Source organism: Choloepus didactylus, chromosome 18 (assembly GCF_015220235.1).
Source record: "Choloepus didactylus isolate mChoDid1 chromosome 18, mChoDid1.pri, whole genome shotgun sequence".
Taxonomy (NCBI): domain Eukaryota; kingdom Metazoa; phylum Chordata; class Mammalia; order Pilosa; family Megalonychidae; genus Choloepus; species Choloepus didactylus.
In genome coordinates this window covers 75,464,166-75,490,487 of record NC_051324.1, presented here as the reverse complement: position 1 = coordinate 75,490,487, position 26,322 = coordinate 75,464,166, and the positions used below count along the sequence as shown (strand labels likewise).

General features: G+C 58.8%; 3 protein-coding genes and 1 long non-coding RNA gene across 6 annotated transcripts; 3 read left to right on the top strand and 1 right to left on the bottom strand.

Annotated features, from left to right (window-relative positions):
- Window positions 1-734: 734 nt before the first annotated feature.
- Window positions 735-4,221, bottom strand: ANAPC11 (anaphase promoting complex subunit 11). 2 transcript variants are annotated; one of them, XM_037810758.1, is made up of 3 exons: window positions 4,093-4,221; window positions 3,404-3,514; window positions 735-1,024 (listed from the first exon to the last, which is right to left on the bottom strand). In XM_037810758.1, exons 2-3 carry the CDS (start codon window positions 3,510-3,512, stop codon window positions 879-881), a joined length of 255 nt encoding a protein of 84 aa, XP_037666686.1. In that variant the 5' UTR covers window positions 3,513-3,514; window positions 4,093-4,221; the 3' UTR covers window positions 735-878. The 2 variants fall into 2 exon arrangements, with proteins under 2 accessions (XP_037666686.1, XP_037666685.1); XM_037810757.1 differs by lacking the exon at window positions 4,093-4,221 and adding an exon at window positions 3,861-4,020.
- ALYREF (Aly/REF export factor) lies at window positions 4,219-8,003 on the top strand. Its single transcript, XM_037810726.1, has 6 exons — window positions 4,219-4,626; window positions 5,136-5,267; window positions 6,731-6,878; window positions 7,399-7,462; window positions 7,561-7,738; window positions 7,823-8,003. The coding sequence occupies exons 1-6, from the start codon at window positions 4,390-4,392 to the stop codon at window positions 7,835-7,837; spliced, it is 774 nt and encodes a 257-aa protein (XP_037666654.1). The 5' UTR covers window positions 4,219-4,389; the 3' UTR covers window positions 7,838-8,003.
- Window positions 8,004-16,343: 8,340 nt separating this feature from the next.
- Window positions 16,344-18,086, top strand: LOC119514949. 2 transcript variants are annotated; one of them, XR_005212883.1, is made up of 4 exons: window positions 16,344-16,549; window positions 16,736-16,805; window positions 17,102-17,597; window positions 17,949-18,086. It is a non-coding gene; the product is annotated as an uncharacterized LOC119514949 (long non-coding RNA). The 2 variants fall into 2 exon arrangements; XR_005212884.1 differs by lacking the exon at window positions 16,736-16,805.
- A 412-nt stretch (window positions 18,087-18,498) lies between these two features.
- Window positions 18,499-22,022, top strand: ARHGDIA (Rho GDP dissociation inhibitor alpha). The gene is made up of 7 exons (XM_037810725.1): window positions 18,499-18,590; window positions 19,192-19,261; window positions 20,026-20,242; window positions 20,349-20,432; window positions 20,536-20,612; window positions 20,689-20,752; window positions 20,878-22,022. The coding sequence occupies exons 3-7, from the start codon at window positions 20,053-20,055 to the stop codon at window positions 21,075-21,077; spliced, it is 615 nt and encodes a 204-aa protein (XP_037666653.1). The 5' UTR covers window positions 18,499-18,590; window positions 19,192-19,261; window positions 20,026-20,052; the 3' UTR covers window positions 21,078-22,022.
- The last annotated feature ends 4,300 nt before the right edge of the window (window positions 22,023-26,322 follow it).

Here is a 26,322-nt window from a genome sequence, read left to right as displayed (position 1 = left end):
TCCCGGGAACAGCCCCCACCCCAGCCCCTAAACCCACCCCCTGCTGAGCTGCAACCTCCTCCTGACATTGGCTCTGGGAGGCTGTGGGGCGTACACAGTAGCTGGGCCGGGGAACTTTCCGCAGAGGGAACTTGGTAGCTCGGAGCCTCCCGGGCTGGTGGGCCCGAGGACAGCAGCCTTCCCGTGGCCTGGGGCACCTTGTCCCCTCCTCACCCTCCCCAAGGATTCTGGTCTGAAGGCGGCTTCCTCAGGTGCTCCCCAGAAAGAACAGCCCACCCTGGGCAGGCCTGCAGTCCCGGCGTCAGAACTGCCGGGCACCTTTGAGCAGGTGAAGGAGCCGGTCCCCAGGGGCCTCCCATCCCAAGTGTGCTGACAGGGGCCAGCGTCTGGGCCACGAGTGAAGGCGCCCGGTAAGCGGGGCCCAGGAGAGTGGGGGGGGGTTGCTGAGGGGGTCGGTGCCAGTGGGAATCCAGTGTCTCCATCCGGACTCGGACAGATCGGTGCTCCCTAGTGGCCCCCAAGGTTGGCCCTTCCCTGCCCTCCTACTCCTGGAGCCCCTGCGCCCCGAGGCCTCACCCCGGGCTCCCTTCTTCCCAGGGTGACTCAGGCCCGCACTGGATCATGTTTATTCATGAGAGTTTTCACATCAAAACACTGAAAGCAGGGCCCGTGGCCTCCAGCAAGGCTCAGTTTAATGAGTTTTATTTATTGGATAAAAGTGTCATCATTGTTATGAAAAAAACAAACGCAGCTCCAGTCCTCATTTCAACCCTGTCACAGCCCCAGGGGACTGGCCCCAGTGGAAACCGTGGCCATCATATCTCGCCCTGGGGAGCGTCTCAGGTTCCATCGCGGGGCAGGCGGGCCGGGGGCTGCACTCACTCCTTGAACTTCCATTCCTGGCGGCACATGGGGCAGTGCTGCTGCACCTGCTGAGCGTTGAGCCACTTGAGGATGCAGTGCATGTGGAAGCAGTGTGAGCACTGGCCCCACACCAGCGGGCAGTCGTCGCCCGGCACTTTACCTGTGGAGAGCACGCCATCAGGGGGCCTGGGCACCAGGCACTCCCCCCGCTCAGCCCCACCAGGGCCAGGCAGGTCACACGAGCCCATGATGGGCAGGTGACAGGCGTGCCCAGGGCTGCCAGACCACCCCCCACCCCCCCATCCTTAGAGAAGACAGCAATCCGGAAGGCTCCCCCGCTGGGTTCTCCCTCCCGGCCCTTCCACCACCAAGGTCTGAAACCACCAAGAGATGCAGGAGCTAAGACCCCCACCCCAGGCAAGGGCCACTCAGAGGGGGCAGGAGGGGCGCTCCAGCCTGGCCTGCCGCTGCCGCGGCCCCCAGAGCCAGGTGACAGTGCCCTCTGTCCTCCCACACCCGCAGTGCTCTGTCCCGTTATGCGTGACGCTGAGGGAGGCCACGCCCATGCATCGGGGCGCCAGGCGGGCACTGTGCTTGGCGGGGGTGGGGGGTGGGGGGCGCCTTGGGACCCGGAAGGTTCCTTCCGAGGCAGCAGGGCTTGAGGGTGGCAGAAGGCCGGGGCGAGCAGGGCCCACCCTCCATCACTTTTCCATCCCCTGGAGGCCCTGACTCCTCGGGGCTCTGTCCCTATCTGGCAAGGTGGCGTGGGGGGCAGGGGACCCTGTGCCAAGATCCCCCATTTCCTGACCCCGAGGGGCCTTTCAGACTTCCACAGAAAAAGGGGCTTGATCTGGCGCTTTTCCAGTTAGTGTCCCCTGGGGCAGAAGCGCCCGCCGGCCGGGGAGGGAGGCTGGGTGGCTGCCTCATTGGTAGGACAGGCGGCCGGCCGCCCCGGTGTCTGGTGAATAACTCAACAGAAGACTGATCACTCAGGGCTGCCTTCGAGAGGGCGTAGAAGAAGCCTTTAAACTGGAACACCTCTGGGCAGAGCTGCTGGCGCCCAAGGCCCTCTGCAGCCACCTTAGTCACTCTGGGTTTGCAAGAGGAGCTCAGTGCCGGCGAGGAATTGGCGTCACTTCCCACACAGGGAGAGCGCCTTAGACTCGTCACGGCACAAACTGAGACGACAGCAGACCCCGTGTCCACTATTCTGTACGGCCACTGCGGCTCCTCAGAAGGCCCTGTTTGCACACGTTGGGTGCAGGAGCAGGCTCTATGCCGGTCACTGCCACTGCTGTGTGTGGCACGGGCTGCCAGGGCACGCCGGAGCACGCACCACTGCCACCACAGTCCACACCCGTGGGCACGGCCAGACAGACGTCTAAGAAAGCTAACAGCCTGCTGCTCTGGAAGTTTCAAGGCCTTGCCGCTTCACGCTTTCACCATCTTTGCTGCCCCCCGGGAAGGGTGAGTTAGGAGAGATTAAATAAAGCTAGACCTTTGCAGTTTGCTAGTTAGCCATCTGCTGTGAAGTAGACCCAATCAGTGATTTCCTGATTAACATAATCAGCTTGATGTAATCAGAATGTGGGCGTGCCCAGGTGATGAGGGCCGACAAGAGGGCGGAGCCTCAAGAAAGTGGTGCTTGCACTAACATCCACTCACGTGACTTTCCCCGTGAGAAGGAAACCCCAAGGATGATTCTGCGCTCTCACACAGCCCCTCACACCCCACTTTCTTCTCGGGGACCCTGTCCTCCCTGGCCAAAGCCCTCACCCTGTTTCTGCTTATTGTTCATTTTGATCCGAATAAAACATGAACTCGCTGGTGCAAACATCTGCATTTAACCTAAATCTAATCAAGCATTTTCACTTTACAGAATTTACTGGGGGCACGGGAACAACAGGAAAGAAGACACCCAATAAATTTGAGAGGTGGCAGATTCTGCAACAACACACACAGTTTCTCAGTTCAAGTGACTTGAGGAAAGTAAGCGTGGGGTCAAAAAGGGACTGCTCTACATTTTCACTTGAAAACACTTCAGTAAAGACATCAAGAGACTGTTCATCTTACGCACGATTTTTCCGTAAAACTAAAACTTCTCAAATAAAAAAAGTCAACAAACTGTACACCTACAAAGGGTGAATTTTACAGTAAGTTAAAACTCAATAAACCTGATTTTAAAAATATAAATAAAAGTTACTCATTAATTCTGCGGCCTGGAGAGGAGGGGAGGGACTGCAGGCTGTCTGCATGCTGTTTTATTTTTTCAGTCATTTTGAAATTTTTCAAAGACAAAGTCTTAACAGGTCTGTTTTTGTTTGGCGTGTTTCTTAGCTGAATTGGATTACAATAAAATACTCTTCTTACAAAGCTTTTGACCGAGTCTTTAGATAAACATGGGCCCAAACCGCTTGGCTTTTTTCCCTGTTGACTTTTCTTCAGGAAAAGGGACTGAAACCCGGGGATCCCCCCCGGGCACTGACGGGGCAGGGTCGCGGGCGGCAGAGCTGGGGCCGCGGGCCGGGAGGGCACTCACAGTCGGGGCAGCAGCCGTTGAAGGCCATCCGGCAGATGCCGCAGTTCTCGTCGTTGGCCACCCAGAGCCAAGTGGCCACGCCGTTCCAGCACTTGATCTTCACCTTCATGGCTGCGGGGGAGAGGTCGGCTTGCTGAAGTCGGTCTGCACAGCTCGGGCTTTCGGGCTCCCAGGTGGAGGCCGCACACGGCAGCGAGCGGGCCCTGCCCCGGGGCTCCTGGACGCTCCCGGAGCCGCCTCCCTGGGCGCCCGGGCGATGCCTCGGGATCCCCCAAAGGGCCTGCGGGTCTCCATGAACGCCCGGGAACCGTGTCGCGCGACGCTTTCAAACAGGACGCGGCGAGCGAGTAAACGATCGCGGCTAACCCGGGGCGCAGGCCCCGAGCCCGCTCCCGGGAGACGGTTTCTCTGGAAAAGGGAAAAAGCCGCCCGAGGGGTCTGCGCCCCCCACCCTTACCTGCGCGGGGCTGCGGCGGGGACCCCTCCGGGCCCCGGAAGGCGAACCCCTGGGGCCGGGCGGCGCCGTGGGAAGTGGCGCGGAGCCGACCGCGGAGCCCGCCCGGGGTCCAGCCCAGCCCGCGGGTGGGGGGGCGCCGCGTGGACCCGCCCCCGGCCCGGGGAGGGGCGCGCCAGGCCCCGCCCCCGGCCCGCCCCCCGCGGCCACCGCCCAACCCCGGGCGGCCTCGCACCTTCCGGAGTCGTCACGCGCAGCGCGGCCCCGCCCGTCCGGCCGTTGCCGGGCCGCGTCCGCGCGGGAAGGTATAAAAACGACCCCGGCCGCAGCGCAGCGCCTTTCGTACCGCGGCCGCCGAGCTCTGCGCTGCACTGCGCACGCGCCTCCCCGCCCCGCGAGACCCGCCGCTCGCCCCGCACCAATCGGCAGCCGCTCCGAGGCCGCGACTCCGGAAGTCCCCGCGCGACGAGGGAAGTGACGTCCCGGCGTGCTGACGCGCGCGCTCGCACCGAGGCCTGATTCCGCGCCCGCCATGGCCGACAAAATGGACATGTCTCTGGACGACATCATTAAGCTGAACCGGAGCCAGCGAGGCGGCCGCGGCGGGGGCCGGGGCCGCGGCCGGGCCGGCTCCCAGGGTGGCCGCGGCAGCGGAGCGCAGGCCGCCGCGCGCGTGAATCGAGGTGGCGGGCCCATCCGGAACCGGCCGGCCCTCGCCCGCGGTGCCGCCGGCGGCGGCGGCAGGAACCGGCCGGCGCCCTACAGCAGGGTGAGTGGGGGCGCGGGCCCGGGGGCGCGGGCTGGGGGCTGGGGCGGGGGCGGAGGCCTCGCACCGCGGCCCGGCCCGGCAGGCCGAGGGCGAGCCGAGCAGACAGGGCCAGCCCGAGGCCCGGCGGCTGGGTACCGGCGCGGGCGGGGTGGGGGCGGCGGCGAGGTCGCGCGGCCCGGGTCCGGCCCCGGAAGCCGAGACCCTCCCCAGCTCTTTGTCTCATCTGGGCGCTGGAGCCTCATGGCGGCCGGGAGTGGAGGGGACGCTGGGCGCGGCCGCACCGGCGGCGGGAAGTTAGTTGAAGGGAACTGAGAAGTTGCGCACGGGCGGCGGGACCGTGGGGGGCCTCGGGCCGGGGAGGGAAGCGCTGGAGGCCCCTTCTCCGCGATTTCCTCTCAGGGTCCGGATGAGGGAGGGAGGGTTTTGGGGGTGCCCGTGAGGACAAGGGAAAGCCCTCGAGTGAGACTCACGGGTCTTTCTCTGTGCTTGTGGGGTTTTTTTTCTTTCAGCCAAAACAGCTTCCTGACAAGTGGCAACACGACCTCTTCGACAGCGGCTTTGGAGGCGGTGCCGGCGTGGAGACCGGAGGGAAACTACTGGTGTCAAATCTGGATTTTGGAGTATCAGACGCTGATATTCAGGTAAGAACCGGAAGCATCTCTGTGAGTAGTCGACACTGCGCTGAACTGCTTGTGTTTGGGATGGGCCCTGAATTCCTTTCTCCCCTTAGGAAAGGGAGCCCTCCCAGCTGCCCAGGGGAGAGCTGCTGTTCCCACTTAAGGGGCTGCAGCGTGGACCCAAGACCCCTGCCCAGCAGTGGTCTGGGCAGAGTTGAAAGTTGGATAGATAGGTGAATTTGTGTTGGAAGATGTGACTTTGTGTTAGTCTGCAAAAGTGTGTTCTTGGTGTCTGAAAATCCCCTTCCAGTGTTCTCTGTTTCTATCCAGGGAATGAAGCAGTTGGAGAACACACAAGTCAAACAGTAGTAGTTTTTGGTTATTGCCCATAGATTTAGGCTGCTTGCTTTTCTTGTTTTGTTCTTGTTTATTCCTTGGGAGAAGAAAATTCCCCACTCGCCCTGACAGAGAGCAGGCGTAGGCTGTTGCCATGTGTGTTCGTGCAGCTCTGCTGACCAGAAGGCTGACTTGTGGCCTGTTAGTGTCACCCCCATCCCATCCCATCCCATCCCCTGTCGCTCCTCCAAGGTTTTGTCAGTAGCATGGTTCTCAAACTCATCTTTGGTCAGAGCCTCTGGTTTTTGTTTTTGTTTTTTGATTGAACCCAAAGGAATTTAACTTGTTTTCTGATTGAGAATCAGCGTCTTGGGGATCAGTCTCAGAGATGGCTGGGTCAGGGTGCGGGGCCTTCCTGGGTTGACTCTCCCAGAGCCTGGCCGGTGGGCTTCACCGCGGGGGGACGGAGCCAGGCCGGTGAGCACTCACGGTGTCCCAACGCTTTTTTTAAGGTGGTTTCTGGCCTCCACTGGAAACCGCTTTTGGTGACTCCACTTCCCGCTGTGTGCCTGCGGCCGGAGTAGCCCCACACTCTGGGTTCCCTCTCCAACTCCCAGCCTGCCTGAGGTCAGGGCAGTTTCCATGGCAGCGCTTGACTTCAGACTTTGCCGCAGGCTTGAGTAGGAGGAGAGGGAAAGGTGAGCCAGAACTGCCCTGGGGGAGGGGCTGGGGTCAGGGCTCCCGAATCAACGGGCCCTTCGAGCTGTTCTGAACGTCGGGCAGCTTCCCTCGCTCTGTGAGCTAGGCCTTGGCTGTTTCTTGGACCAGATCTTGGGAGAGTTGTCAATTTTCCTTTTCAAAGAAGAGAGCGGCTTAATTTTGTGCCCTTACTTGTGGATTTTGCAACTTCCTTTTCCTGCATTGAGTTAGTTTGCAAGCCCTTCAGTTGGCAGGAGCCCTCAGACCCAGCTGCTTTGGAAGTTGCTGACCCGCCCGCCCCATCCCTTCCCCCGTGCCCAGCGCCCTGCCCCGCTCACATGGCCTGCCTCCCAGGGAGATGCCCCAGAGCAGGTGACACTCCTTCCAGGGACCCTCCCTGGGGTGCCAAAAAGAAAACAGATGCTAACGAGGCTGCTCTTTCCAATTCCCAGGAACTCTTTGCTGAATTTGGAACTCTGAAAAAGGCAGCTGTACACTATGACCGATCTGGCCGGAGTTTAGGGACGGCAGACGTGCACTTTGAACGGAAGGCCGACGCTCTGAAGGCTATGAAACAGTACAACGGGGTCCCTTTGGATGGTGAGTTTGGGTTTGGACCAGTGCAGCCGTGGGGTGGCGCCTGCACCTGTGGAATTAGGGATACGGCGTGGCCCTGTGGCCGAGGACACTTTGCATTTGCCCCTTTGTCTCTCTCTTCCATTCTGCCCCTCACATCCGGACCAACCTCTTGTGAACCCCCATCCAGCAAGCCACTTCCCTCCCCTCCTTCGGCTCCTTCCGGAAGATTCACTTCTGGGCAGCCTCCTCAGCACTGCCATAGTGCACCTCTGAGTGTGGGGCTGTAGTCTAGACAAGGTACCGCTGCTACCCCCGCGAGGACCCCCCCGCCCACCCAAACTGGGCTGAAAGCAAAGAGGAGGCCTTGGGGGGTTGCTTTTGTTGCCGTTTTGCTACTGGTGTTTCCGGGCCTTTCCCTTGTTGGAAGTGTTTGAGACGGCACGAGGAGCCCTTCTAGTGTTTGCATGGAGACCAGGTAGGGTGTCCTTGGACTAGGTGTGAGCTCTTACCTGATGCCTGTCCTCTTTGCTCTCTGCCATAGGCCGTCCCATGAACATCCAGCTCGTCACATCACAGATCGATACACAGCGGAGACCTGCACAGAGGTGAGTTCCAGGGCCCCTAGAGCAGTGGGGCTGGCCTGTGGGGTGTGGTCGTGTCCTCCTTGGGCGTGTGTGCGAGCAAGTTCTCTTCTCATCATCAGCGTGAACCGAGGTGGAATGGTGCGAAGCCGCGGCACCGGGGCTTTCGGAGGTGGTGGCAGTGCTCGGAGAGGCTCCCGCGGGGGCAGCCGGGGGAGAGGCCGAGGAGCCGGCAGGAGCTCACGACAGCAGCTCTCTGCGGAGGAGCTGGACGCCCAGCTGGATGCCTATAACGCCCGGGTAAGTGCAGGGGCAAGTTGGCAGGTGGCAGGGGTGGAGCCGGGAGGGGCCTCCTCTCAAGTGACAGCCTGTCCTCTGTTTCAGATGGACACCAGCTAAGCGGACTGGCGGATCCATGTGTGCGCAGGACCCCGGCAGCTCGTCCACGCTCCCCAGAGGGAGGGAGGGGGCGGTGGGGCTGTGCAGCCGAGGGTTTGTTTCTTTTATGTTTTAAAATAGGATTTAAAATCTCATGTAAAGGTTGTTTTTTTTTTGTTTTTTTTTTTTCTTTTTTTTTTTAAACTCTGAAACAGACCTGTTTTGTACCGAGTTATTTTTGGGATAAATTTTACTGGTTGCTGTTGTGGAGAAGGTGGCGTTTTCACCTTTGCCATAATAAAATGGAAATGTGTGTAGAGCTGGAACGGTTTGATTGTGCCATTGTTGGGCTCTCCCCAGGCGGGGCGGGGGGAACCATCCTGCCTGGCATTTGGGGCCTGTGTCCCGGGGTTAGTTTGTGCTCAGGAGAGTTGTGTCTCGACAGCTCCCCGTCTCCTTCCTGCTGTCCCTAACTCCTCTCTCTCTGGCTTGATAGGCGGGAGGACCCCAGAGCAGAGGCGGCCCTTTGCCTGGAGCCACCTGGTCACTGCACCTGCACCTGGAGGTGAGGGCACAGGGCAGGGGCAGAGCACTGTGCTGTCTGCACAGATTTTGGGGGACCAGGTTGGAGCTTTTCTCCAGAAACCTGGATTCAGCCGTTTTAACCTCATGAGGTCCCATCGCATTCCCCGTGAGACAGAAGGGGATTGATTCCCTTTTCTCAGTTTGGTAAGATGGCTGCTGGGAAGCTCATGGATGCTGTGGCCGAATCAAAATTCAGCTTTGACCAGCGGAATAGGGGAGGAGCGGCAGGCACATGATGGGTGCCTTCGACAGGCAGGACCCCTTGGGAGTGCAGGTGGAGCAGGGGGCCCCGGTGGCAGGGCGGGACATGGAGGCTACCTGGGGGTCTCTTCCTGTGTCTTCGCCTCCCTCTCTGTAGGGCAGTGCCCAGTGGAGAAGCCGAGGGCACATGAAGAGTGGGGCAAGGAGAGAGCCATCTGCTGGCTTCTTTGAAAACGGTGGGAGCCTTGGGAGAGCAGGGCCTGTACTGGGGGCTGGGGTGGAGGGAGGAAAATGCACCTCCCGTCTTGTTCCTTCTGAGTCTGACAGCTGAGGTGTCCCTGCTCCTGGCTAAAGGAATCAAGAGAAAGGGTGACTGGAAGCAGGCAGTCAGGCCCAGCTCCCGGGGCCGCTCCCCAGTGAGGCGGCTGCCACACCCCGTGCAGGGCGGGCTTCCAGGACTAGCGTGTCATGTGGGAGGGAGCGTGAATAACGGTGGCCTTTTGCCCTTAGTTTCCCACGCCCTTGCCACAGAGCTAGCAGCTGTCACTCGAGTGACCCCCCCCGCCCCCCATGCAGCTGGCTGCGGGGCCACAGGCCGGCAGAGGGAGGGTGACCGAGCCAAGGGGCCCAGTCGGGCAGGGAGGGTGAGCCAGTGTCTGGCCTTAGTTCCCACAGCCGTGAGGGTTGGAGACGAGGGCTGTTGGCTCTGTCTAGGCAGGGTCAGGCAGAGTTTCCCTGAGGATGTGGCGTTGGGCTGGCCCTCGAGTGATGAGCAGGACACGGCCTGAGCTGGGACTGAGGGTGTGACACTAGTGTGCCAGGAGGGGGGCTCCTGGGCCCACCCCATCCAAGAAGCCACTGAGCTCCTGGCTTTTGGTTCCTGTGGCAAAAAGATGCCCCGAGTGACTGCAAGGTCTGGAATAAGCAGGAACTGGGTCCCCTGTGGATTGTGCTCACCCAGCAGGAGTCGAGGTGCTGGGTGTTGATTGGCCATTGTGATCCTCAGACCTCGAGCGCCTGAGCTGCCCATCAGTTCTCTACCCGGAATAGGGACATCACCTACACGAAGGGGGCCCTTTTTTTTTTTAAAGGGCAGCTTTAAAGAGGTCTCATTGCCGTACAGCAAACTACAGATTTAAACTTTGTCTTTATAGGGCACCGCTATCTAGTCCCAAAACTTGTTCATCACCCCAGCAGAAACCCTGTGCCCACTGAGCAGGAACTCCCCACTCTGCGCCCCGACCCGTCGTGACATCTGCCCGGCTTTCTGTCTCAGAGTGTGTCCACTCGGGAGAGGAGCTAGGCGATAGGTGGCCCTTTGAGTCTGTCTTACTTCACTAGCTTAATGTTTTCAAGGTCCGTCCCCATTGCAGCCTGGACTGGAACTTCCTTTTTATGGCTGAGTGATACCCCACCGTGTGACGGACCACAGTTTGTTTATCCGTCCAGTGATGGACATTTGGGTAATCACTTTTCAGGTACTGTGAATAATGCTGCTGTAAACATTGGTGTACCGCTATTTGCTGAAGACCCTTGTGCCAGTTTAAATGTATCATGTCCCCCAAAACGCCATTATCGTTGATGCAATCTTGTGTGGGCAGACGTATCAGTGTTGATTGGATTGTAATTCTTTGATTGTTTCCATGGAGATGCGCCCCACCCAGCTGTAGGTGATAAGTGATTAGATAATTTCCATGGAGGTGTGGCCCTGCCCATTCAGGGTGGGCCTTGATTAGTTCACTGGAGCACTATAGAAGCTCAGACGGAAGGAGCAAGATTGCTACAGCCAAGAGGGACACTTTGAAGAACGCACAGGAGCTGATAGAGGAGCTGCAGCTTACAGAGACATTTTGGAGACAGCCTTTGAAAGCAGACTCTTGTTCCCAAGAAGCTAAGAGGACAAACACCCCAAGAGCAACCAAGAGTGATATTTTTGAGAAGCTGAAGCCTAGAGAGGAACATGCTGGGAGAAAGCTATTTTGAAACCAGAACTCCCGAGCAGACACCAGCCACGTGCCTTCCCAGCTAACAGAGGTTTTCCGGACACCATTGGCCATCCTCCAGTGAAGGTACCCGATTGCTGATGCATTACCTTGGACACTTTATGGCCTTAAGACTGATTGTGTAACCAAAGAAACCCCCTTTATAAAAGCCAGTCCATCTCTGGTGTTTTGCACCTGCAGCATTAGCAAACTGGACCAACCCTCTTTTCACTTTCTTTGGGTCTATACCTAAGAGTAGAATTGCTGGGTCATTCTGTGTTTAAATTTTTGAGGAACTGCTGAACCATTTTCCACAGTGCACTGTTTTGTGTCTCCTGCTTCCACATCTTCCTTAACCCTTATGTGCTGGTTTGGATCTATTATGTCCCCCAGAAAAGCCATATTCTTTAATGCAGTCTTGTCGGGGCAGACGGATTAGTCTTGCTTAGGCTGGGATCTCTGATTGAATTCCATGGGGTGTGGCCCCGCCCATTCAAGGTGGGTCTGGATTAGTTCACTGGAGTATTTGAGAGAAGCTAAGAGCAGACACAGATACTGATGCTTGGAGATGCAGACAGAAGGGCCTTTGGAGATGCTAAGCTAAGAGATGAAGCCCAGAATTTGCCCTTTGCCCTGGAGAAGCTAAGAGAGGACCTTGAGACACTTAGAAATGCCCTGGGAGAAAGAAACAAAGACGCATAGGAGCTGAGAGAAGAGGATCCCAGGGACGTTTTGGAGAAAGCCATCTTGAGGTGCAACCTGGGAGCAAAGGACCAGCAGACGCCAGCCACATGCCTTCCCAGCTGACAGAGGGGTTCCAGACCTGTTGGCCTGTCTTCAGTGAAGGTTCCTCTTGTTGATGCCTTAATCTGGCCAACTATGGCCTCAGAGCTGTAACTTTGTAACCTAATAAATCCCCTTTATAAAAGCCGATCCATTTCTGGTATTTTGCATAACAGCAAAATTCTAGCCATCCTTGATGTGAAGTGGTGTCTCGTGGTTCTGATTTGCATTTCCTAAGTGACTAATGACGTTGAGCATCTTGTCATGTGTTTACTGGCCATTTGTATATCTTGGGAGAAATGTCTGTTCACATTGTTTGCCCATTTTTAAATTGGGCTTTTTGTCTTTTATGTTGAGTCCTAGGTGTTCTTTACATATTATGGATACAGGCTCCTTACTTGAGAAATAATTTGCAGAATATTCTCCCATCCTGGAGGTTGTCTTCACTTTGCTGACGGAGTTCTTCAAGGGATGAAAGTTTTACTCTTGATGATTAAAAGTTCTTTTTGTTGCTTGTGCTTTTGGTGCCATAGCTAAGAAGCCATTGCCTAATCCTAGGTCACAAAGATTTACATCTGTTTACTTCTAAGAGTTTGAGTTTTCGCTCTTACCTTTAGGTCTGTGATTATTTTTGAGTTAGTGTTGGTAATATGGGGTGGGGTGGGCCCCTTCCTCCTTTGGTCACAGGCCTTTTAAAGGGAGGCACTGCCTCCCCTCTGCCTTTGGGGGCGGGGCCAGAGGGTGCTGGCCACAGCAGGGACCCCGAGGGCACCTTCTGATTGAAGGGTGAATGGCCATTTGAAACTAATTGAATTCAGATGAAGTAAAATGTCACAACATAGAATCAACTTCTGAGATACAAGAATAAGTCTAAAATTTACTCACCAAATTTTAAATTATTGCGTTTATTTCAGTTACATTTTAAAATGTGATGAGGCTATGTTCAGAAGACGAGCAATAGATGATGGATGATAGGGAGGGAGGGAAAGAAATAGCGATGTGACAGCACATTAAAGTTGGTGGATTGAGCTATCTGAGGGGGGTCAGGATATGATGGAATTCCGTGTATGGGACTAGTATTGTTTTTGCAACTATTCATGTAACTTTGAATTTATTTCAAAAAAAAAAAAAAATGTGATGAGGCTACAAGGCTCAGCCCTTGCAGCTGCCGGGCTGCATGGGGAGCTTGGGTCTGCTCCCACCGGGGGTCCGTAGGGGAGGTGTCAGGCGGGCACTGGCTGTCCCAGTCCTCCATTTAGGCCGTGACTGTTTCAAGTCAAGTTCTCCAAACTTCCCAGGGAGGAACGTCTTATTCCTGTTAACTACTACTCAATCCCGACATGAAAGAATACGTAGATTACCAAGAAAAGAAAAAACTAAAAAGTATATATTAGGGGGTGAGATTCTTTTACCTGCTGCTTTTAGCGTCTGCCAGCGGACTTGTCTACAGCAGTCATTCCTGTGCTGTCTGATGGTGGGGTTTTGGTTGTTTTTTTCTTGTTTATTTGGTTGATTGGTTTCCCTTCATCATTTTGACATTTATTAATTGGAATTCTTCAGTGAGGAAGAGCTGATCCTTCTCCCCTCCTACTCATTTACTCTGTTGTTGTGGTTAAATCTGCTTGGGCTCCTGAATCTTTCTTCTGTAGGTTGTAATCTGAGGCTGTCATTTATCTTGTTGCTTAAATTGTTCCAGCTTTGGCCACTGGGAACCCTTTCAGGTTTCTCAATCACTTCTTTTTACTTCCTGGCCCCACAAGCTGCTCCCGGCTCCTTGTGTGTTCCTGTGTCCTACACCCGGAATCGGCCGCTTCTCCCAGGAGCCCGGGTCCTTCCACTGGACAGTGAATGGTCTTTAGCAGCCGAGACCTGGGCGTTGGGTGCGCTCCCTGCTTCCAGGCCCCCTCAGCAGACAGAGCAAGGAAACTCCTAAAGCGTGCTTGCCTGCGCATAGGCACGTGTCTCCTTCTCCGCCTGCCCATCTGTGTGTCTGGTAAAAACCAGGCGCTCAGGTAGATGTGGTTCCACCCACTTCCCCCGGACCCGCCCTTGCTCCCCGTTTCTCCTCGGCATTTGCCTGCGTGGCTCCAAGCCCTTGGGTACCCCTTGAAACACAGACTGGCCCAGGAGGGCTCGGGGCTTGGGTGCTGCCCACGGTTGCTCAGGAGGTGAGCTTGGCCTGCCCCGTGCCCCTCAGCAGAGCTGGGTACTTTGTAAGACAGTCAGACTCACTGGCTACAGTGTTTTCCATCTCGCCAGCCTCCCACACCATGGTTGGGTTTTTTTTATTTTTATTTTTATTTTTTATGTTTCTTAGTTATAGAATTATATATGGCTGTGTAATATTCATAAATGCTTATATGCTTTATGTTAAGTTATTAATGAGTCACTCTGGGATTGCCTGGCCAACCATTTGGGGGGAAATTATAAATAATACTTCAGTAAAGATTTTAATATAAAAATATGATCATATACTCAGAATACTAGAAGATAAACCTCTTTAATTTTAAATATGAACTTGTTTGTGATCATTTCACTTTAGCTAAGCCAGAGTTAATTTTATGCTATCTCTGCAGGTTGTAGAAACAAATTCTAAAATATTTTATCATGTTAATTACTTGTAAGTTAATATCTACCTATATAAATTAATGTGAGTATACCCATTTTTTAAATGTATGTCTTCATAAACAAGTCATTTAAGTTACCACTGATGATTTCATAGACTTTGTTTTTATAAAATTCCTACATAATGAGAAAAATACCTCATGCTCACTTTTGTTGGTTGCACCTAGAAATTGTTAAAGGAAAAGAATCTAGTATCGAATCTGTCTTTTCTGTACAAACTGTATTTGGGGGGCAACTAAGTAGGTCGATGAAGGAGGTTCTTTGAAAAGAAGTGCAGCTGGGACGTGCCAGACAGGGAGAGCCCCCCACTCGGCTGCCCTCGTGAACGCACACAGGACACCGTTGCCGCAGGGTGCTGGGTCCACGGGCCAGGAGAATGGGGGGGGCGGGCAGGGGCGCCCCGCCCGGCTCTGGAAACTGGCCTGGGAGAGGGGAGGGGAAGCGGCAGGCTGAAGGGCGAACCCTCCGGCCTCTTCCACGCCTAAACGGTACGACCCCGAAAGGGAGACGAGGTGTGGCCTCTGGGTGCAGAATGTGGGTCTGAAGGGCATAGCCCCGTCAGGGCAATCTGGAACCTGGAGCCTGACAAGAAGAAAGCATTGTTTATTATGGGAACATTCACAGTGTAACATTTCCCATTTTAACCTCATTCAAGCCCGCAATGCGGTGGCCTTGATCACCCCCCAGTGCTGTGCACCCCTCACCACCGCCGTCTCCCAGAGGACAGTGAGGGAGCACAGGGGCGTCCCGTGGCCACGCTGGCACCTGTTCTCCGGCCAGGCCCTGCACCTCAGGTCCCCTGGGGTTGACGTTTTTGGCGCGAAAGGTGGCATCGAATATCCTTGTAACTAAACCTTTGCACACAATTGTGATTTGTTTTTAATTTTTATGGTACTGTACATCACCCTGACATAACTTTGACGCATCCACTCCTGTGGACGTGCCCCTGTCACCACTGTCCATCACCAGCACTTCCCCATCACTTCAAACACATCCGAGACTTTCCTCCGGACGAATCCCTACGCAACCTGCTGGGCCACAATTGGAGCAAGACAGCACTTGCGTCATGCTTGCTCACGGCACTGGATTTTTTTTTTTTAACCAATTTGATAAAAGGCTCAAAATATGGTCACTCCTGAGCATTGTGACAGTGTGAAAGTAAAACACCAGCTCGCCCCCAGCGGGTCGTGTCCTGAAGGGCCGGCCTCCACGCCACGGAAAGCAGAGGGGAGAGCAACGTTTGCTTCAACACGGGGCTGGTCCTGGCAGCAGGGGCCCACGGGACAGCGGCCATTCCTCCCCCAAAGCCACGGCGCAGGAAGGACCGTCCTCATGATCAGCTCATTGCCACACACGCAGCTCACACAAAGCAGTTAACTCCCGGGGCTTCAAGGAGAGCACTGGGTACATCTGCAGCGACGTCACAGACTTTTGTGAATTTTCTTGGTTGGTGTTGCAGATCCACCTCACAACTCAGCTGTGTAAACCAGCTGCTTTCTGCTCCCAGAACCTGAAGGTGGCAAGGGGACAGGCTGGTGGGGGTCTCCGTGAAGGGTTCGGGCCAGACCACCTGTCTGCTGTCTCAGGTATCCAGACTGCGGGCAGCCATGGCCCGGGGCCTCGTCACTGTCTGGATGCAACTGGGGTGATGAGATCCTGGGCCTGGAGCTGGAGCCAGCTCGGGAGGCAACTTCTGGGGGTCTTGGGAGGCTGTGAGTGTTTGACACATCAGAGGAACGTGAATCACCTGTGGCCCCGTGGAGGGCAGCCACATATCCTCGTCCTCAGCTTCTCATGATGCACCACCCACCAGGGCTGGCCTAGCTCCTGCACTTGGGCCGCAGAGGTGAGGTTGCAGAAGCCTGTGAACTGTGGCCCCTGGAGCCCTGCCCCGAGTGAGGGAACACGTCGGGGCCTCTGGCTGATGGCACAGGATCATAGCGGATGGCAAACCTCGGATGGCTCTGGCACAGACCCTGTCTGGCTGCAACGGGGTAAATGAACTAATGGAGTCGGCTGAGGCACTGCTGCTTCAAGAAGCCACCCCACAGTGGACTGGTCATGATGCAGAGATGTTCGGGGTTGGGTAGGTGTACTGGTTTGTGTATATTGTGTTCCCCAGAAAAAGCCATGTTCTTTAACACAATCTTGTGGGGGCAGATACATTAGTGTTCATTAGGTTGGAACATTCTGATTGAGTGTTTCCATGGAGATGTGAACCATCCAACTGTGACTGACACCTTTGATTAGGGTGTGACCTCTTGATTGAATGTTTCCATGGAAATGTGGCCCTGCTCTTTCAGGGTGGGTCTTGATTAGTTCACTGGAGTCCTATAAAAAGAGCTCACAAACAGAGGGACTCAGAGCAACTGAGTGACATTTTGGAGAGCAGCTGCAGCTTATGGAGACATTTTGGAGAACGCCTAGGAGCAAGCAAATGCTTAGGAACGTCCTGGGAGAAAGCCATTTTGATACCAGAACTCCAGAGCAGACACCAGCGACGTGCCTTCCCAGCTAACAGAGGCTTTCAGATGCCATCAGCCATCCTCCAGTGAAGGTACCAGATTGTTGATCCTTTACCTTGGACACTTTATGGCCTTAAGACTGTAACTGTGTAACCAAATAAACAGCCTTTATAAAAGCCAATCCATTTCTAATGTTTTATAAAATGGCAGCGTTAGCAAACTGAAACAGTAGGAGTAATGTTGGGGCTGTTAAAAAAAAAAAAAAACCTTTTCCTTAGAAACACAGGTTGAAATGTTGATGCCTGAACGATGTCTGAGATTTGCTTCGAGGCTGCCGTGTGTGGGAAGGTAGGAAGGAGGCTGCCCATGAGCTGGTGACTGCTGGAGCTGGCTGTCAGGCCACGGGTTCGTGACACTAGTCTCCACCTCGCTGCAGGTGGTGGGCAGCCCCTAGGGTGGCCTGGGGAGGCCACCTCTGCAGTTAATGTCCTTGCCTCCCACACTGGACCAGGTTCAGCTGCGTCACCAATAGGATGGGGTGGGAGTGATGGGCAGCACCTCCAAGGTGAGGTTATGAAAGACATGGCAGCTTTGGAAGGTAGGGAAATGGGACTGGAGTCCTGCTGTGCTCTCACTGCCCACAGCTGCTGAGCAAGCTTGGAAGCGCATCCTCCAGGTCAGCTCTTCAGAGACCACAACCTCCTGGGAGACCCAGGACCACCCAACCAAGCTGCTCCCTGACCTCAGAAGCCACACGAGATAAACTTGGCCAGGTGATGGTGTGCAGGTGTCTGGTCAAGCAAGCACTGGCCTGTTACTGCAAGCACTTTTGTGGCTGTTAATAAACCAGAAGGCTGGTTTATTAAATCATCAGTCAGTTGGCGGCAGCTGCGACTGATGATGCCAATGAAGGGCGTGTCTGCCACAATGAGAGAATCTAATCAGCTGGATTTAATCCAATCAGTTGGAAGACTTTTAAGGGAGAAGGAGAGAACCTTCACTTCCTCAGACAGCCTCTCCTGGGGTTTCATCGAAGAGGTTCATCAGAGTGGCCAGCTCACCACCGGCCGTGTGGAATTTGGTGGCTTCGTGCATCCCCACAGTTGCCTGAGACGCTTTTTAAAAATCTTATATTTACAGGTATCTCCTGTTGGTTTTGTTTCCCTAGAGAACCCTGACTAATACAATGTTGGCTGTAAGATAGTTAAGTTTCAGGGATGATTTTCACCCAGCAATACTGTACTAATAAACTGTATGTGTGAATAAGGAAACTGGAGCTGTAACCCGTAACATTCTTTGAAACTTGCTAAGTACTTGCCAAATCATACTTTGAAAGTTACCACTTCTGTATATGTTATTTCAGAATTTAAAAATGTAAAAAAAAAGTGTATATATGGAATTTTCTGTCCTAGGGGCTCCTTTGTGTGTGCGTGCGTGAGCATTTGGGTTTTCTGAACGCAGACTTCCCCAAGCAACTAATGGCTCCAACAGGGGTGCGCCGAGAACGGCTTCGGGCGGGATCCGAGTTTCACAGGAGCAGCTTCGGCGTAGCGAACACCCACTGGGCACGGAGGCCTTGCACGAGAAGCGGACGGGCCCGACTCTGCACAGAGGACCCCAGTCATCGCGAACCTTCCAGGAGACACAAATCTCCCAAGAGATTCGCCCACGTTCTCCTGCAGAGCCGCCTCCGGTGTGTCCGCTCTGGGCCGGGCCGCGGCGGCGCGTGTGCGCGTGCGCGCGGCGTCCGCCCGGCCCGGGGTCAGTCGGGAGCCGGCAGCGGGCGGTCACTAGCGGACGCTCTCGCCGGACAGGAGTGTTGGAGAATGTCCTCTGCGGTAACGTGTGCGCGCTGGCGTCTCCGTTTCCGGGACCCCGCTCCATTTCGGTTCCGCGGGGGCTGCAGGGCGGAGGCGGGTCAGAGCGCGCGGACCCCCAGTCCGACCGGGGAGGCTCCGCGCTCCAGCCCGCCCGGCGCGCGCCCCCGCGGCCCGCGCATGCGCCCCCGCCGGCCCCGCCCGAGCGGAGCGGAAGTCGCGTGACCCCGGAAGTGACCGCGGGCGCGGGTGGGGCGGCGGCGACGTTCGTCATTCGGTGCGGAGGGAGCGCGAGCGGCCGCGGTCGAAGCCTCCGGTGGGTGCCCGCGGGGCGCGGGCGCGGGGCGCGGGGCGCGGGGGGCCGGGGCGGCGCCGCGGGCGGGGGCGGCTGCGGGGCGGGGCCGCCTTTGTTCCCGCCGCCCCCGCGCCCCGCCCCACGGCGGCAGCCCCGGGGTCCAGGCGGGCGCGGGCCGGGGGCGCGGGCCGGGGCGGCCGCCACGTGCGGGCCGGGGCCGCGGGGCCCTTCCTCCTCGGGGTGCACGCGCCCGCATCACCGCGGCCGGCCGGGGCGGGGCCTGGGGCGCGCCCCTCCCCTGGGAGCGGGGCGCGCGGGGGCGGCGGGCCGGGGTCGTCGTGCTCCTGCGCCTCCCGGGGCGACCTGCGGCCGGCGGCGGTGTCCCCGAGCGCCCCTCACCGGGCCTCTCGCCCCGCCTGGTCGCGCCCGGCCCAGATTGCCTCGCCCGGCCCAGATTGCGGCGCCCTGCGCGGAAGTGGCCGCGAGGATCGCGCCGCCGGGGCCGGTGCCCTGCGGGCTCGCTTCTGGAGCGGGCGAGCCGGGGGCCTGGGAGGGGGCCGGGCCCACCCCCGGCCTGCGACGGCTCCGCGGTCCCGTGACACGGGATCCCTACTGTCGGCAGGTCTGCTCCGGGCCTGTCGCCTTCCCGAGCGCCCCGAGACCGCGTGCCTGCCGCCGCCCGGAAGGATCGAGTGAGTGGGTTTTCAGGAAGGACGGCGGAGCTGCTCGGGGATGGTAGCGGCGTCCTCGGCAGGAGGGAAGCTGTCTCGGAACTTCCTGGGCCCAGGGCCCAAAAGAGGATCCCGAGGGGATTGAGAGGCCGCAGCGGGTCCTCAGGTCTCGGTTACACACTTACAAGGGGAGAGGACCGTGGCAGAGGCCCAGGGTCCCCCCTCCTCCGAGACCCCGTGGGAGGGGCCTGCGGTGCTCGCGGCTTTGTCTCTGCCCGGGCAGGGGGCGGAGCGTGAGCATCCCCTGCGGGGAGTCCCAGCTCAGGGACCGGTGGGGGTGTCACTCGGTGTAGACGAAACAGCAGCAAGACCAGGGCTCGGCTGGCTGTGGAGATGGTTTCGCTGAGGCTCCACCAGTCCTTGGCCTTGGGGGTCAGCAGGACTCCCTGCATCTGCACAGGAGGGCTGGTGGGGGGGGTGCCCGCAGCAGTGGGGTAGGGTTGTGTGTGTCCTACATTTCTCCTTCTTCTGGTCCCAGAGGAACAGGACCCAGTTCCCGTGGAGTCCAGGGGCAGGCGAGGGGCTGCCCCCATGTCTTGGGCTATTTTTTCTGGGAACTGGAAAGCTCAGCTGCTGCTCAGGGTTCTGGGTGGTGGGGCTGGTCCTGCCAGTGGCTCCCCTCTGCACGGGTGAGCCAAGCTGGTTGTTGGGCTTGTAGAGGGCTGGAGGTGGCCCCGGGCTGGACAAGCAGAGCACAGACCACTGCAGCCTGTGCCCTCCCCCAGGTGTCCCAGAGCCAGCGAGCCGCGAGAATGGCCGAGCAGGAGCCCACAGCCGAGCAGCTGGCCCAGATTGCAGCTGAGAACGAGGAGGACGAGCACTCGGTCAACTACAAGCCCCCAGCCCAGAAGAGCATCCAGGAGATCCAGGAGCTGGACAAGGACGACGAGAGCCTGCGCAAGTACAAGGAGGCCTTGCTGGGCCGCGTGGCCGTGACTGCCGGTGAGGCCCCCGCAGCCTCTTCTGGACACCTGTCACTTCGAATTCCCGCGACGGGCCCCACCCCTGCAGCAAGGGGTGGAGCTCTGACCACCTGTCCTTTCCCCAGACCCCAGTGTCCCCAACGTCGTCGTGACCCGCCTGACCCTGGTGTGCAGCACGGCCCCGGGCCCCCTGGAGCTGGACCTGACAGGTGAGGGCGCCCCCTGGTGGGGAGCAGGGGAGGGGCGGCCAGAGGCAGCGGGAGCGACCCCCACCCCGAGGCTCCTGCTGAAGCCAGCCCTCCCTCTGCCCAGGCGACCTGGAGAGCTTCAAGAAGGCTTCGTTCGTGCTGAAGGAGGGCGTGGAGTACCAGATAAAAATCTCTTTCCAGGTAGGGCAGGGGCCGTGGGGGGCTCTGAGGGGGCGGGGCCTGAGAGCCCCCTGACCCTCGTCTGGCATCCCTGCAGGTGAACAGGGAGATCGTGTCCGGCATGAAATACATCCAGCACACGTACAGGAAAGGCGTCAAGAGTGAGTACGGGCAGCAGTGGGCCCTGTGGGGAGGGGCAGGGCAGGGCCACGCGTGTGTGCATCCGTGTGTCTGCGTGCACACATGCCGTGGGTGTGCTCACCACTGCCCTCCCCTGTGGCCGCAGTCGACAAGACTGACTACATGGTGGGCAGCTACGGGCCCCGGGCCGAGGAGTACGAGTTCCTGACACCCATGGAGGAGGCACCCAAGGGCATGCTGGCGCGGGGCAGCTACAACATCAAGTCGCGCTTCACAGACGACGACAAGACTGACCACCTGTCCTGGGAGTGGAACCTCACCATCAAAAAGGAGTGGAAGGACTGAGGCCAGGCCCCGGGCAGCAGCAGGGACGGACAGACATGCCCCCCACCCCCCACCTCCCGACCCCATACCAAAGTGCTGACAGGGCCCCCCAGGCCGCCCGCCCTCGCCCCGCCTGCCTCCCAGCCCACCCTCCTCGCCCCCAGCCCCGCGGTGGTTGCCTGTCTCGCTGCTGCTTCTGCCTGTGCTCCCTCGGGTTCCCTCCCCTCCTCAGGCCGGAGGCCCTGGAACGGAGTGCCGCCCGGGGTTTCTCGAGGCGCCTAGATCTCCACGCCTCTGTGGTTGCCCCATGTGTCCCCTCCCATCCCTGAAGCCGGGGTGCCTGCTGTGGGTCCCTAGCTCCCACCCACATGGCCCCCCAGGACCCAGTCAGTTCATCCATCGCTGTCCGTTCCCGTCTAACCATGATGCCTTAACGTGGAGCGTGTGCTGTGGGGGCCGCCTCCAACCTCTGACGCCCCGAGTCTGCATGAGCATGTGGTTCTCCGTCTCCCCCAGCCTGACCCCGTGACATGAGGTGTGGGGGCTGCTGCTCCCCACCAGGCCAGATTGCCAAAACTCCAGTCGCCTCCAGTCCCACCTCAGGAGGGCCGGGGTGCCCCCACAGCAGCCGCTCGACCCACTGCCACAGAGCCGAGCCCATCACAGGCAAGGCCCAGCCGAGCCTGTCAGTATTTATTGCCTCCACTTGTGCTGTCCTCTGGGTCTGGCCTGGCTTGGGGCCCCTGCCCTGAGGAGCCCCCACAGGCCCAGCTGGGACAGCCTGGGACCAAGTGCACGCAGTGCCAGGAGCTGCTTCCCACGCTTCTGCCACCCACCCATCCACCCGCCCAGCCTGTCCCGGTCTCCTGTTGTGTCTGCCAGGTCCTTGCGCCTCGGAAACGGGCAGGGAAGAGCCTATCCCTCCTCTCTCCTTTGCTGGCCGGGAAATAAAGTCCCCGAAGGAGCCAGGCGTGTCTGGTTATGTCCTTCCCAGACCAGGGGAGGGGGAGGCCCAGGGGGCCCGGGTGGGAGAAGGGCGGGCAGCTCCTGGGCCCTGCAGCCCCGGCCCGGCCCACTCACGCCTGTGCCTATCCAGAGGAAAAAAGTTCAGTGTGTGTCGTCGCTGTCCTGGGTGGTACAACTGCAGCACGTGGCCTGACTCCCAGAAAGTTCTACCAGACACCGTTGAGCCCGCTCAGCCAGAGATCAGCTCCAGAGCCTGGGGCGTGCTGGGTGAGAATCGCAGGCCCACTGCTTCCCAAGGCCCGGGGAGCAGCCCTGTCTGGAGCCCCCGCGTGGCAGCCACAGGTCCCAGAGGAAACGGGTCCTTGCCTTCTAACTCCCAAGAGTGAATCTTAGTCGGGGAGTTCAGCTGTGCCAGACAGTGAGCGGGAGCAAGTGGAATTGACGGGTTCCCTAAAAACCAAAAATCAAGACCCCAACCAGGTTTCCCTGGCAGCAAACCCAAAGAGCAGATACCCCCTTTGTTTTGTCCACCTGGCAATGCTGGCAGACTCAGGGCTTCCGAGAGGAAGGTGGCGCCGGAGGGGAAAGCCAGAGGGGTTCAAGCACATCGGCTGGTTCGAGAGCTGGACCCGGGGTGAAGCAGGTTATGTGGGACAGGCAGTTGGGGGCAAGACCCTTGCCCTGCGCTGGGGTACAAAAAGGCTGCAGGGAATCCCAAGGCTTCCAGGGGCCGGGCACGGCGACTCCTCTCCGAGCCCACGCAGAGCTGCCTGGGGCCAGTGGGCTGGGGCTGCACCGGCCACCAAGCGCCACCTCCCGACGGCGGGGTCGGCCACATGTGCCCCACCCTGGCCCTCAAGAGTGGTGGGAAAACCTGCCCCGTCTGGTCCGAGCCTGTCAGGAAGGGGAGCAGCTGCTGTGGCCTGAGCACAGGTGCCTTCCCCTCCTGGGCCCGGCCTCGGTCACAGGTGGCCCTCCTTGCCAGCTCGCGGGCAGCAGTGGTGGCGCAGATGCCCTCCTCCCCAGCAGGGCTGGTAACCCAGGGGTCGGCATGACCCCCCAGCACTGTCCCGCAGGACCGGGCTGAGCACACAACTCCACAGGGCCAAGACCCCGGCCGCCTCTCCCGAAGTTCCACCTGGGCCCCAAGTCCCGTAAGCCGGGACTGGGAGAGGCTGTGGCCGGCCAGCCCCGAGGCCCAGCTCCAACAGCCCGAGGCCGCCCCGCAGCGCCCCCAGGGAGCAATTCCAGGAGCCCTGCGCCCTGTGGGCAGCAGGCGGCTCTGGTGAGGCCTGCTGGGGCTTGGCAGCCGTCAGCCTTGTGAACTCGGACCTCGAGTACCCTGTTGTCCTGGCACACTGCCCACAGCCAGGACTTTGCCCCGGCCCCTCCCTGGCGAGGGGTGTGATGTGTCTCTCAGGTCCCAAGTCTACCCCAGTCCTCTGGTCCCACCCCACACCCGTTTGTACAGCGAGGCCCCAGGCCTGACCTCGGCCCCATGAGCGGCCCTCCGCTGCCCGGACGGGGCCCTCTGATGTGACTGGTCAGCCTCAGGCCAGCCTGGCAAGGGCCACTCCCCGGTGCACCATGGCCAGCGCTCCTGACCATTGTGCGCGGCCAAGGGCTGTGCAGCCAGGTCAGGCCCTGGGCCTCCAGCATGCCCAGCCTGCCTGGATTTGGTTTCACAGGAGCATTGACCAAAACACTCGATGCATCGTCGTCCTGCCAGGACTGAGCACCCAAGGGTGTCCCGAGTCAGCCGGGACGGGTCTGGGGCCAGGCCAGTCGCAGCCACAGCAGCGGGTCCCGACGCCATGGGGGCCCCTCTGGAGCCCTGGTCCAGCCTGAAGGGCAAGGAAGCCTCTCCCTGGGCGGCTCCGGGAAGGAAGGCGAGTGGGCTCAGGACAGGAGTCAGACCTCCCAGCCCCCCACTCGGTCTTAGACTGGAGTCTCGAGTCGTGCCCCAAACCAGGCTGCCCTCGACTTCTGAGAACCTGACATGGCTCCTTCTGCAGGATCTGCCATGGGAAGTGTCAGCTTAAAATGCTGCAACCTGCCCGCTGGGGAGCTGGTGGGCACCCGGTCCTTGGGGAGTGGGCTCGAGCCCGGCTCACCTTCAGTGCGCTGGTGCTGTCCTCTGCCGCACCGAGGGGTGCCCGGAACTGCCCTCGGCTTTGGCCAACTACACGTATCCTTGTCTGCTCTGCGTCGGGGTGCTCCCATGCCAGGCCCGATGTTCTCCCCTTCCATGCAAATTCATCCTTTATGCTTTATGTTCTGGGGCGGGGCCTCCACACCATCCCAAACTAAGTCTTGTCATAGGGCCTCAAACTCCTTCACTGGGTCCCCATCTGCCCACAAAACTCCGACCCCGTAAGCATCTCTTATGCTTTGTCATGGGTTGAACTGTGTCCCGCCAAAAGATATGTTGAACATCTCCTTTCCAGTGCCTCAGAAAGTGCCCTTATTTGCAAACAGAATCATTACAGATGGAAGTAGGCAGGTTGAAACAAGCTCACGCTGGCATAGGGCGCCTGGGCTCTTCACACACTGTGACTGGCGTCCTTGCAGGGAGAGGAGATGGACCGACACGGGGAAGAGGCCAGAGCCTGAGTGGGGACGTGGCCTGAGCCCCCGCCGGGAGCCCAGAGGGAGGAACCAACAGACTCCCCCTGCATGGCCCTGCCCACATCTCACCTTCAGACTTCGGACCAAAACTCTGAGATAGTCCATTTCTGTTGTTTTAAGCCCCCGTTTGCGTTACGGCCGCCCTGGGGAAGTCAGATGCACCTAGAGATGGTGCAAACCAACGTCCTTTGTCTCAGGCCCCAAACTGTGGTTTCTGACAAGATCGTGGTCATCACAAAGACACTGAGATAGGGCGACCCAGTGAAGCAACCCCACCGGGCTGCCCGTGCATGGTGTCCAGCTGCTGGGCACCTGAGCCCCCGTAAGGGCCCTGCCCAAAGCCCCACCCGCACCCACCCCTGGGAGGGCCCCGCAGACAGGGCAGCCACCTCCAACTGACCCTTCCTCTCCTGGCGCTGGGCAGGGTCAGGGAGACACTAAAGTGGTCTCGACCTCAAGGAATGCATAGTCCTCCCTGGAAAAGGTGAGGAAACAGACTTTCAAGGGCTACATGTCAGCAAACACAAGTCTCAAAAGCACCGCAGTCTCTTTCCCTACACTGGACCGTCTCTGAAATCTTGTCACCGCAGCTAACGCGCACCTTTAAGGGGGTTTGCCTTTTACACTGGTGGTGAGCTCCGGTGCCCTGGAAGGGGGGCTGCAGGAGAAAGTGGCGAGCCGGGGCGGAGGTCAGCTCCGGGCAGCGGGAGGGAGGGGACGGCACAGGCCAACAGAAGAAACGCAAGCCTCCCGGGGCTTTCACCCTTTCCTAGTAGCCACGTCAAAAAAGCAAAAGCAAGTGGAATTAATTTTAACGATGTAATTTCACCCAATGTGTACAAGAAATCACTTCGACGTGCGGTCGCCATAAAGCACTTATGGACGGGACGCTTTACGCGCTCCCACCGGCGCCTTTTATGCTAAGGGCACCTGTCGGGTGGACTCGTCGGGTGGACTCGCCCGGTGGCAACGGCCCGGGCGCCGCGGGTGGCTCAGGGGGCTGCCTCCCGAGAACCCCGAGCAGCGGAGAGGGACGGGGGCAACGCAGGGGAGAGCAGCCCTCCCGGAAGAGGCCCGGGGCCTGCTCCGAGATTTCCGTCTCGAAACCACGGCCCCTCCTCCCGGCGCCTCCGTTCACCGCGGGAAAGCCCCCGGCCCTTCACACCCGGGACCCTGCCCGCGCGTGGAGACGCCTCGGAGATGCCCCACGGGGACCCACGGGGCGCGCTGAGCCCCGGGTCGGCGAGAGGCAGGTCGAAGCCCAAAACTCGCCCGCCCGGGCCCGCGCTGCACGGCCCGCACGCTCGCCGGAAGTTGATTCGCCAGCTTCCGGCCCACAAGCCCGGGGGCGGTGCCCGTTACGGCTACGCGGTCCAGTCAGAATGCAACACGAGAGGTTTCGGAGGCGCAGGCGCATCCCCGCCCCTTGGCCGGAGGCTCCGCCCCATGCCACGTACGACGGAGGACCCGCCGGGTGCGCGCACCCCTTGGCCAATCAGAAGCCGCAGAACTCGGGCAGCCGAAAGTAGCCGCCGCTCCAGACTGGTGGGCGGTGCGGGGAAAAGCTACCAATCAGGAGTCGCAGCAGAGAAAGTTCCCTGCTGTGAGCCAATGAGAAGCTGGCTGAGAGTACGAGCGCGAGGTCTTTGGCCAATGCCAGGAGAGGGCGAGC

Coding starts and splice junctions, on each gene's coding strand:
- ARHGDIA (XM_037810725.1), top strand. CDS start 20,053: ATGGCCGAGCAGGAGCCCACAGCCGAGCAGCTGGCCCAGATTGCAGCT. Junction 20,243..20,348: donor CCGCGTGGCCGTGACTGCCG/GTGAGGCCCCCG, acceptor TCCTTTCCCCAG/ACCCCAGTGTCCCCAACGTC. Junction 20,613..20,688: donor AGATAAAAATCTCTTTCCAG/GTAGGGCAGGGG, acceptor GCATCCCTGCAG/GTGAACAGGGAGATCGTGTC.
- ANAPC11 (XM_037810758.1), bottom strand. CDS start 3,512: ATGAAGGTGAAGATCAAGTGCTGGAACGGCGTGGCCACTTGGCTCTGG. Junction 1,025..3,403: donor CAACGGCTGCTGCCCCGACT/GTGAGTGCCCTC, acceptor TGCTCTCCACAG/GTAAAGTGCCGGGCGACGAC.
- ALYREF (XM_037810726.1), top strand. CDS start 4,390: ATGGCCGACAAAATGGACATGTCTCTGGACGACATCATTAAGCTGAAC. Junction 5,268..6,730: donor TATCAGACGCTGATATTCAG/GTAAGAACCGGA, acceptor TCCAATTCCCAG/GAACTCTTTGCTGAATTTGG. Junction 7,463..7,560: donor CAGCGGAGACCTGCACAGAG/GTGAGTTCCAGG, acceptor TCTCATCATCAG/CGTGAACCGAGGTGGAATGG.